The following is a 12032-nucleotide window of genomic DNA, read 5'->3' on the forward strand; positions in this document are numbered from 1 at the left end:
ATGCTGAGGGCCTTCCTGAGGCACCGCGTGTGGTAGATGCCCTCCAAGGCTGGTAGCAATAGGTGTAAACATTAGAAAGAATAAATGAGGCAGATGGAGTCAGGTTGGGGAGGGGAGGGAAGGGAAAAGATAGAAATAAACACGGGTGGATGATAGATAGATCCACATCAGCGACAAATGATGGGCAGATAGAACCAAGTTAGAAAGAGGAGTTACCTGAAATTGTTAAACTCAATATTAACTTCTAAAATGGGGCAGGAGGGAGGGAGAAGGCATTCCTTGTTCATGAGACGAATGAACCCACTACTGCTGTGTTCCACTCCCATCCATGCCAGTCCACCCAGGGTCACTTTCCTTTTGATTACCTTGTCCATCCCCACACACTCCCCACTCATCATCATCACCAACCCCACAACCTGGTTCCATTTGCCCATCAACCTTCCCTTATCTAGTTTCTTCTACCACCTAACATTTTATGACTGTACACTTTCTCCTCCCCTCTCCCACCCGACTTCATCTGCCTAACTTACAGTATTTAAAAAAAAGATCTCAACCTACTTCCCACTCATCTCTGATTGCATATGCTGGCTATCTTTCCTGTGTACTCTAAGCCACGATGCATCCCTTTGCCTTGACAGGCGCTGCTAGGTCTGTTAAGTTATTTCAATAATATACAGCAACAGAAATTCTTTCCAACTTAGATTACTTTCAGTGCTTGATTCTATAATCTTTGTAAAGAGAATGCAAGTGATTGCTTATGAAATTGGTGTCCTTCTTTTAATAATCAGGTTGAAGATGCATTTTTTCTTCCTCCATTTTAAAAAGAGAGGAAAGGTGCTGACGATTTGTTTTTTCAGCATTGCATTCAATCAATCACAAGCATTGGATTGAGCAAACTAAGCCAATGATCATTTACCTACAAAACAGAACATTACAGATGGTGCCAAGAAAATAAGAACGTATTTTGTGCACAACATATTATTAAAAGTAGCTTGTAATCTGTAAATCATTCGGTGATAACCCATTTATAAAATATTAATTATTTTGTGCAATTGTTCGGATGCAACCTACAATTGCCGACTTTTTATTCCCGCCTCTTCCCCCTGTGCATCTGGACTTGTACCCATTTCTCCAACAATCTCACCTCATTTTCCGCTAACACCTATATTACTTCCACTGGATTCACATTTCATACCTGTTTTCTCACTATCTTTTGTCTTTTCATCTTTGGCCTTTGTCCATCCATCTGACAACCACAACTCTCATCACCTGCATCAACTGTATCACTTGCCAGGGTTTGTCCCGCTACAATCAGACCAAAGTAAGGTCCTGAACAGAAACATCACCTATCCAGAGATGCCGTCTGATTCGCTGAGTTATTCCAGCACTTTGTGTCTTTTTTATTTTGTAAACCAGAGGGGATCTCATAGAAACATATAAAATTATTAAGGGATTGGAAAGCTGGATGGATGAAAAATGTTCCCGATGATGGGGGAGTCCAGAAAGTGTCCGGGAGGCGCTACAGGTCTCTCCGTTGCCGAACCAGCAGGTCCAGGAACAGCTTCTTCCCGGCGGCTGTCACTCTACTCAACAACGTACCTCGGTGACTGCCAATCACCCCCCCACCCCCCGGACACTTATTATCACATTATTATTTATTTAAATCATTTGCTATGTCGCTCTTCCAGGGAGATGCTAAATGCATTTCGTTGTCTCTGTACTGTACACTGACAATGACAATTAAAATTGAATCTGAATCTGAACCAGGGGTTACAGTTTAAGAATAATGGGTAGTCCATTTAGGACTAAGATGAGGAAAACATTTTTCACCCAGAGAGTTGTGAATCTGTGGAATTCTCTGCCACAGAAGGCAGTGGAGGACAATTCACTGGATGTATTCAAGAGAGAGTTAGATTTAGCTCTTCCGGCGAATGGAATCAAGGGATATGGGGATATCCAAACTGTTGTCCCATGTTCCAACCTGATGAATATTTCCAACACATTCTTTTATTTCCAGCATCTACAGTTGTTTTGCTTTCTATTGGGCTGGTAGTCAAGTTGAGTTTATTGCCATGCACAAGTATGGAAAAAGCAGGAATGGGATACTGATTATGGATGAACAGCCATGATCATATTGAATGGTGCCGTTGGCTTGATGGGTCGAATGGCCTCCTCCTGCACCTGTGTTTCTATCTGCAGTTATTTGTATTTTATTAATAATCAAGCACAATCAATATGAGCAAATAGCAGCATTCAAATCATACAAACATTCATCTTAATTTTCCTGGTAAGTAATGCATACTCTTAGCGACAGTACAAACTATTCTTTTTAGACATGTTCAAAAATGTTATTGGATTAATGCCTCTGCCAAGCTAGTACAAAACTTCCAACGCTCTCAGAAAAACATCGACAGAGCACAAAACACGATAATATAGATTTAAGGTATAATTTAATAGAATGCTCTGACTATCTCGCCTCATTTTCCCCATCGCTTTGCTGCTGTATTTGAAAATACAAACAAAAAGATAGTGGGTACTTGCTGCTTGAAAAAAGTGAAGATGATGAAGATGAAAGCCCCTTGACATGCTTGTGGCATGTTAAATTCCCCTACTCGCTCTCCTCTCTGCTGGCAGGTCACCTCGTTCCACATAATGAGGCCACCCTTACTGCTGCGATTTCTACTTTATTCTAATACCCACCCTTATTAACATGGAGGTATTCATGAAATATAAACAGTTGGAATCTAATATAATTTGTCAAAATTGAATGAGAACATGAGGAACGATCACTTTCAACACTTTTCTCTTTACAAGTTCCTGCAACAAAGGAAGCCCATTGCATCAATGCCTGCACCAGAGACTTGATATTTCACATTTGGCGACCGGTGATACCAGATCAGATCCACGTTCAATCAAAGTGCACTTCATTGGCACGCCATTCCTCACCCTGCTGCAGTGATTTGAAGCTGTCTCTTATCTTGGAACTTATTAACTATGCACATTGCAGTCTGTGAATTGTTGCTAAGTCACAAAACGATTGCCAATTTCACATCAGGAGCCAAGAACTGCCAGGTCAATGAATCCGTTTGCTGATTTACCCCGTCTTAAATTAGTTAATCAGCTTTCCAGTGAGGTTTCAATCTGGAATTTTAGATATGCACGAAGGTGTAACATTAAGCTGTCAGATACCACAAAGTCAATTTCTTTAGAAATAAAAACATAATGGAGCCCGTGCTTTTTACTGAGAACATATCACCCAAAGCCATAAGCTTCCTTCAAAAATCTAAATGTCCACCATAATGTTAGAGGAAAACCAAAATTATAACAAAAATAATTACAATTTGAAATGATCAAATGCTAATATAAAGCATTTGACAGCACATTATCAGATGATATACTTCTCACATAATATAAACACGTGATTTTGTTGAACAAGAACATACAAGAAAATGGCCTGGAATTAAAAGTTTTATTAATAGAGGTGAGTGTCAACATCATGAATCTTTCTATCCAATATTACGAATGAAAGATATTTGTAGGTTTTATTTAAATCTTGCTATTGCAGTAGCTCACAGTTGTTGCATGTATTTGCATACATTTCCATGCCAAAGATATATGGATAGCTCAACGTGTTCAATTATAATTGTGGAAGACTTTGAAAGATTCATAGCACAGGCCAGTTTTAAAACAAAGATAATTTTCTCGCTCTCCTGATCTTCATTATTTTCCAGCAAAATTTAGTTTACTGAAGACCACAATGGAAAAAAAGACAGCCTCTACACTCTTTAACTACTGCAGATTACTAAAGTATTTATGAGAACTGCATAAATTATTTAATAGATCAGGTTCCAGTTCTACCCAAGTTGCAGCAAACAACCAAATCTGTTGCAACAATAGGTTTGAGGCAAGGAATCGGTGGCCTGAAATTCTGATGGTCCCTTTGCGCAGTTCAAACAGAGTTCATGACACAGATTGTAGTAAATTTCAGCGTTAGACAGCCAAAGTAAATCATCCTGTGCTGCATGTATAATTGAAGCGTTAAAATTAAGTCTGTAAAGTTGTAGAAGCTGTTCCCTAAACAGCACATGATTGGAGGAAAGCGAGACCACTGGAAAATGTCCATGCAATGGGGAGGAGAGATTAGCAATATGTCCGAGGACGGGAGCAAGGGTGTATGTATGGAGTTGGGGGATTGGGAAAAGGAATAATATACAGACTCTCCACGACTTATGTAAGGTTACAATCTGCAGATCCTTGCACATGCGGCAGCATGGAGGCACAGTGGTAGAGCAACTGCCTTACAGCACCAGAGACACGGGTTTGATCCAGATTATGGGTTCTTGTCTGTATGGAGTTTTGTGTTCTCCCCGTGACCTGCGTGGGTTTTCTCCGAGGTCTTTGTTTTTCACCCATACTCTGAAGCCATACGGGTTTGTAGGTTAATTGGCTTAGTATAAATATAAAATTGCCCCGAGTGTGTGTCGGTAGTGTTAATGTGCGGAGATTGCTGGTCAGTGCGGACTCTGTGGGCCGAAGGTAACATTATCACTAAACTAAACCAAAATAAACTGAAAAAGTCAGAGGTTACATAAGTCGGAAACATAAGTACTACTGCGCATGTATAGATTTACTATTTGATAGGGAGACCATGGGGGAGCTTCCATGCAGAGACCATGGGGGAGCTCCAAAGCGGAGACCACATGGGCTTTTCTGAGCTTAAACAATTGCTTAGCTAGTGTGAGTTTATGTAAATCACCTATTACGGAAGTCGGGCAGTGCCTGTACCTGCAAGAGGCTGTGATGGAAGATGACCGCTTCCCGGAGCTCCCGCAACGCGACTTCTCCAGCCCGTGTCGCGGGGTTGGAACGACCCGGACCGGGACCGTACATCACCTGGCGCGGCTTCATGGCCGTGGGACTCACCAGCGCCCGTGGGGGTTCCAACCTTGTACTTTCAGACCGGGAGCGGGGCCGTAAATCGCCCCGCGCGGCCTAAAATGGCCGTGGGACTTATCATCACCCGCCTGGGGCTTGGAGAGAAAATACTTTGCCTTCCATCACAGTGGGTTCACTGTGATGGATGTTTGTGTGAATTTAATTGTGTGTATGTCTGTAGGACATTGTCTTTGTTTGTATGGCTGTGGAAACGAAATTTTGTTTGAGTCTCACTGGGGCTCAAATGACAATAAATTTGTATTGTATTGTATTGTAAATACCAGGAGAAGAGGTGGAAACTGCACACAAAAAAAAGTATTGGGAAAAACATGTAATTATATACAAAAGCAGTCAGATCACAATAAGGAACATTAAGAGATGGGACCTGCATGCCCTTGTAAATATCCTAAGAGATATTTTTTTTTTTGAAGCTTACATGCTTACTGTACAGTTGGAGACCTAATAGAATTACATAGTGTGTAACACTTTCTTGGCTGCTCATAAATATAAAGGAAGGTTAAGAAAGGCATCTAGTTTTCTGAAGGGATACAGATGGCTGTTTTGATCTTATTTTTTTGTGCTTTGTATTTATGGGACTCCTTCATTCATTATCATCGCATGGCACAAGTCAGATATTGACGCAAATGTCCTGCTGATGTCAAGTCCCATCTAAAGAGCCTGTGTGAAACTGCCCTAAAAGGATATAGCATAAGCATCCTACTCATAAAAGAGCACATTGATCCATCTCCTTGGAGTAAAAGAAAAATTGATAGATGTATACCAGATTATCATATATTTAGAGAGTGCACATAGACAGTGAATGATACCATCAGCAAATGGTTTAAGGAACAAAGCATAGAGATTTAAAGAGAAAGGCCAAGAAATCAGGGCAAGTGTGAGGGAAAATATTTTAATGCAGAGAGTATTATGAATTGGAACTCACTGACAGTAAGGATGATGGAAAATGATTCAGGCAGGGATTTTGTATGGGAAGTAGATAGGTACATAAGGGAAATTATTTGCAGGTCATGAGAAAGAGCAAGGAAGTTAGGTTAGCAAGATTTCTCCACAAAGTGCAAGGATGGACTCAATGCACTAATTGTCTTATTTGTGTGCTGTAACAACCCCATGATATTGAAGGGCCTCTGTCATAAGGCTCATGATTAAGACAAGCACCAATCCTTCTGCCTATAAGTAAGGAAGAACTGGTGCAAAGATATATTATTATATAAATCAGAATAACAGCAATATCATGAATGCTGCCATTTTTTCCTGGTAGAAAGACATATGTTTGGTGCATCCACATGATATGTTTACAACCAACTCTCAGGACTGAGGTGTATGAGGTGATGTTCATTAAGGTGGGGGATGAAGGAAAACACTCCTTGAGAACTTCAGAATGAAGTCTCTCAGGATACACATGATAGCATAGGTTGTAAAATCACTCCAGGCCTCAGCGTAAATCACTTAGTAAGGACACAATTTTCTGCTGTCTTGCTTTCTCAAAGATGAATTTAGTGGCTTTGTGGACAGCTACCACTCATGTAGATATGACCATAAAAAGAGAGAGTGTGTAGGAAGGAATTGCAGATGTTGGTTTAAACTGAAGATTGATACAAAACGTGAGAGTATTTCAGTAGATCAGGAAGCATCTCTGGAGAAAAGGAATAAATAATGTCAGACTGAAGATAGGTCTCAACTCAAAATGTCAGATTCCTTTCCTTCATAAAAAGAGAGAGTTTGCTTCTAAACAGCAAACCTCCTGTTATAAATGAGTTTTATTATTAATAATAATAATAATAAATAATAATAAACTTTATTACAGACTCAAGGTCCAGACAATATTATTATAAGCTGCAATGGTCTTTTGAGGGTCTTGCCAGAAGCTTTGCAAAAATGTCCATCCTGGTTGGTGACCAGTACTTTCAAAGATCCTGACAATACCCCCACCCCGGATCTTTTCACGAACCACATTGTAGTACTGCTATATACATGACAGGATAAGATAAGCTGCCTACAAGAAAACGATAAAACCACTTTACAATATGAAGTCTTTGTGCATTAAGGGATTGTTAGAAATCTATCAGCAGTGGAAAACAGAGCTCTCTTATTTCTAGATGTTTTTTTTAAAAACTGAAGCCAAACTTAAAGGGCTTTCTCACGGTGCGACCTAAAGCAAGACTTAACAAGAGTTTAACATCGTGGGAACCTTCTGCGATAGCAGTACGGCATTCGTGGACCACCGAGGACCTCTGTGGCTCTAACGGCAGGTAGTCGTGTAAATTTGTAAGGTCGGGAGAAAATTCAAAATTTTTTGAATTTCTCCAAGAGTGACTTGAGCAGCGTTGCAACATTGTATGAACGCAGATGCCAGTGCGATATTCGTGCGATATCCGTAATGACTCTTGCGGGTACCGTGGGAACTCCTGCGAACGGTAAACCCTGGAGCTTGACAGAAGGGACATAAGGTGAGTAAAAAAGGTGGTCTCAATATCGCCAATGGACCATGTGTCCATCGAGTACGTCCCACCTAATTGTCATTGTTCGAGAATCTTTTTCACAGTAAAAAGACTTGCAGAGATGCCTCTCAGAAAAGCGCAAAGAAAGGGGTCAAAGAAAGTCAGAAAGTTTTTAGCCATGCAGGTAAATGAGGAGGAAACTCAGCAAGAGAGACAGGTGGAGAGGCAAGAGGAGATGCCAGAGATACCACTGCCTGTGGGCTCCTTGGAGCAGGGAGAGGGTGATCCTTTACTCTTGTGCATTTTTTTTTTCTGTTGGTGGCTCCACATTTTATTATATACTGAAGTGTGATAAAGCTTTTACCTCAGCATTTTGATTGTCATTGCTTGTTTACCTCACTGCTAAATAAATTTATTTTTTACTATCAGCTTGATGTCTGCAAATCGTCATTAATACATCACTACAAGATGAATGTCTCTAATGTTATAATCCCTCTCATGCTGAAACACAAAATACCTTAATGGAGGTGATATAATCACATTTTCACTCATTTACATTTTTGAGTGTGCAGGACCCTGAAATGTCCAGCTATTTAAACGTGTTCTTCACCTCTTGGTAGAAAATGAAATAAGACAATCAGCACGGTAAATGTGATACAAAGTCTTTATTCCTATTTGACAATATAAGAAGACGAATTCTGTCACATATTGAGAGGAGATGCATCACACAAAACATTTGTCTGTAAAAGGGCCTCGCAAACACGAAATACAACAAATGAGGCACGCGAGATTATTTAAAACACATTATATCCATCAACCTCCGCTACAAGCGTGAACTCAGGCATTTAAAGGGACAATGCAATGTTCTAAACGGCAGGTTTTGCGGACGAACATCTTATAGGAAGCACTTTTCAGAGGACAACACTAGGAAGTCAGCTTATAACATGCAGTAGTGTTCCTGTGGTCGGCTACCCATCAATATAGCTGTCCTGCCACGGCACACTCCCCAATTGTGAATTGTAGTAAGCGCAGAGATGGTCTCTTTGCTCTTTCACACTGGATGTGCCCAAGTTACCTTTCAAACGCTGCAGTGAGACCATTTTCAACTTGTTCGCATCACTTCTCCAAGCACCTAGTGTTACGTCCCCTGTGTCACTGTCCACTATGTCACCGTCCTGGATAGATGTTGCTGATCCAGCAGCTGCACCTCTCATTCGGATCAGGTTGTGCAGAACACATGCTGCATATACTATACTCTCCACATTCTTGGGCCTCTGCTCCATTGTCTTGAGCAAGCATCTAAATCTGTTTGCCAAGATGCCAAAATAATTTTCTACTACCCTCCTGGCCCTTGACAGCCTGTAATTGAAGATCCTCTGTTCCCTAGTTAGATTCCTCTGTGGATATGGCTTCATAATCCAGGGCCGTAGTGCAAAGGCTTCATCAGCAACCATCGCATATGGGATGTCCGGGCTGTCTTCTCCTGACAGAGGTTCTGGATCAGGCATGCCTGCTGTTCCACATTCCATTTTCTTTCCAAGCCAGGTTTCTTTCCAAATCCGGCCATCACCAACACTTCCAGGTGTGCCCACATCCACATACAGGAAGTCGTAGTTATAATCAACCACCGCCATGAGTACAATTAAGTGGAATTTCTTGTAATTGAAATAATTTGAGCCACATGAAATAATTTACGAATTGCCACATGCTTGCCATCCAAAGCCCCATATGTGTGAGCAAAATTCCACCTGTTTTCAAACCCCAGTGTAACTCTCTTCCATGCATCTGGTGTACTGGGGCATTCCATCACTTCAGCTGAATAAAATTGGATGATCGCCTCACAGGTTTCTCGGACAATACCACAGATGCTGTTGGTGGCGACAAGAAAGTTGTAAGATAGACTTTTATAAGAATCGCCTGAGGCCAAGTAGCGGAGGATGATTGCTATGCGCAACCCTGGTTCCAGTGCCTTTCTCATTACAGTGTCAGTCTTCTTCAGCAGAGGTCCCAAATTATTCTTTAACTCATTAAAGAGCTCGGGTGAAATTCTGACAAAGTTTTTGAATGCACTTTTATCCTCTTCGCACAGCACATTAAGCAGTTGCTCATATTGTCTTAATTGAGGTCTCCGTTGAAACATGGGCTTAACCCAGTGAGACTTCCTCCTAATTCTCTTTTTAATTAATCTCACCCTTCTGCCTTCACGCAAGCGTTTTCGATGCACATGTTGCGCTAATGCATACAGCGCGTCAATGAGAATAACAACCAGCCTGTACTCGAACCAACTTTGTATAGGCATGTCTGCAAATGAGCCAATTCTACGAATGGAGGATATTTATATAGTATGTGAAAAACAGTGATATCATTTGTGCCACGTGATTAACTACACTACAGTCCACGATGTTCATTCACGATTAACGGGAAAGATCGGGAGACGGACAAGTCACTCGCACAAATGACAGAATTGCCGAGTACCGTGGGAACTCTTTATCTACCCCCCGTTATATCGTGCGGAACTCGTGCTGGACCACAACCACTTCACTCTCGTGACATCTTGCGTCAGGTCGCACTGTGAGAACCGGCCATAAGTGGCCTTTAATCATGGGATACTAAAATCGCTCAGTAACCTATGGTACATTCCAACAAAATCGAAAGACTTATCTCCTTTACTTACAGGCAGCCTTCTAAGTACAATGAATACCATGACAATAGTTTTTTTTCTTGGAAAAGAGGTGTAGAATACTCATCTGGTATCTTAGTCAAATCTCCTGCACATTTGGCCAAGACTATTTCAGACCTTTTTTCTCAAGCCTTCCATTCAATGGATTTTTGTTATGAATAGAATATAATAGAAAGATTTTGAGTTATATGTAATGATGGCAGCACCACACTTTCGTTGTCTACTTTGCCTTTGGTATTTAATTTTTCACCTGCTCTGAGATTCCTACATTCACATTGATCCTTACGTATTATCAACCTGAGGTCCACTATAAACTTCCTTTTTTTCAGTTCTTGATCTCGAAGACTTCCTTTCTCTCCAATGTTTTTCCTAACCAATATTGATCATTTTTATCTTATGTTCATGTTTCTATCCTCAACACCTTTTAGGCACCAGGCTTCAGCAAGATCTCTATTATCACCACAATGGAAAAATCCTAAGTGGCTATTTGTGTCTGTGCTCACCACCTTATTTAGCATTCCTATTTCAAGAGAGATCAGTAGTTTAATCCCAAAAGGCTCCGAAATGAACTAATTCTCCACCACAGGTCCCAGGCAAGATGTTTCCTTGAATTTCTTGACATCAACATAAGTAAAAATTGAAGAAATCCATTTGATTGCCTTCTTTATTGGTGCACTGCAACCTTGGACACCTTTGAGAAATCCTTGATTTGCTGTGTTGACCCACCTCAAGAACCAGAAATGTTTGAGACCATCATCAATAAATCGTGTAGTCGATGGTGCATTATAGATAAGAAACATATTAATTCTCTCCCTGTAACTGGCCTCAACCATTAGTCAAAACCCAATTTCAGTGGCATATGGGAGAAAAGATTTTGTTCAGATTAGTTTAGTCAAGGGTGACTTTTCATGGAAAACATTAGACCTTGTGAACTTCACCACTTCTTGATGTAGCAAGCCATACAACTATTGTATCTACAAGTTTAACTTAAATCAAATGAAATTCTAATGCAATAAGATGGTGGGGTTGCTATTATTGCTCCTTACTAGGGCCTGAACAATTGCTGGAATATTTAGAAAATAGATTCTATTTTACTGATTGTATGCCTCGTTGTCATCTTCCCCTCAACTAACAATGAACCATTCTACATTTCCTTGAGCATCCTCTGCTTTGACCTTACCCACGTCTTCAAGTTGAATTGCTGGGAAAACATTGGATTATTTGAATACACAGAGCACTTTGAATAAAATTTACAATGTATTTTATAAGCAGTGTCATTCTGACTTTCAGGCCAATCCCTGAACTCAGAACTGTGCACTTATGTTACAAACAATTCTGAAATGTCAGACTTATTCTGTGGCATCACATAAAACAATCTGTCAGCAAGTGAAATACAAGGTCTACCTGTAGAATGTGATGGAGCACCACAAAGCAACACAACGCCTTGCCCCTCTCGGACGGACACGTTATTTCTCGATTTCCCTTTGAAGTTTTCAAGATCTGCGTGAAAGAAAAGTAGAAGAGCTATTATATCAGATCACGTGTAAGAAAGAACTGCAGATGCTGGTTTAAATCGAAGGTAGACACAAAATGCTGGAGTAACTCAGCAGGTCAGTCTAAAGAAGGGTCTCGACCCAAAACGTCGCCCATTCCTTATCTCCAGAGATGCTGCCTCACCCGCTGAGTTACTCTGGCATTTGGTGACTACCTCATGTCAGATCATGTTCCTTTGAAAGCAATGGTCAGTTGTCCTGATAAACATGTGAAAAACAAAGGACAAAAACAAAATTATATACATGTGCTGCTTCTTTGAAAAATATTATGTTTCACATTCCTATGCGTAACCAGCAATTTCAAAAAACCTCAAAAAATAAACCATGTTTCATGAAGAAGGTTCACATTGAACTCTTTAGCTGGATGGTGCTGATGGTGGGATTGCTACTATTGCTCCTCACTAG

The 12032-nt window shown here is 40.6% G+C and overlaps 1 protein-coding gene across 6 annotated transcripts in view; it reads right to left on the reverse strand.

Moving 5' to 3' along the window:
- cntn3 (contactin 3) overlaps positions 1-12032 on the reverse strand; it is a 1582783-nt gene that overhangs the window by 468528 nt on the left and 1102223 nt on the right. For all 6 annotated transcript variants that reach the window (XM_033036732.1, XM_033036731.1, XM_033036727.1 and 3 more), the window contains one exon: positions 11479-11574. In XM_033036732.1, coding sequence (XP_032892623.1) covers positions 11479-11574 — 96 coding nt within the window. The remainder of the gene's footprint in view (positions 1-11478; positions 11575-12032) is intronic.

The sequence above is a fragment of the Amblyraja radiata genome, chromosome 18 (assembly GCF_010909765.2).
Source record: "Amblyraja radiata isolate CabotCenter1 chromosome 18, sAmbRad1.1.pri, whole genome shotgun sequence".
NCBI classification, from domain to species: domain Eukaryota; kingdom Metazoa; phylum Chordata; class Chondrichthyes; order Rajiformes; family Rajidae; genus Amblyraja; species Amblyraja radiata.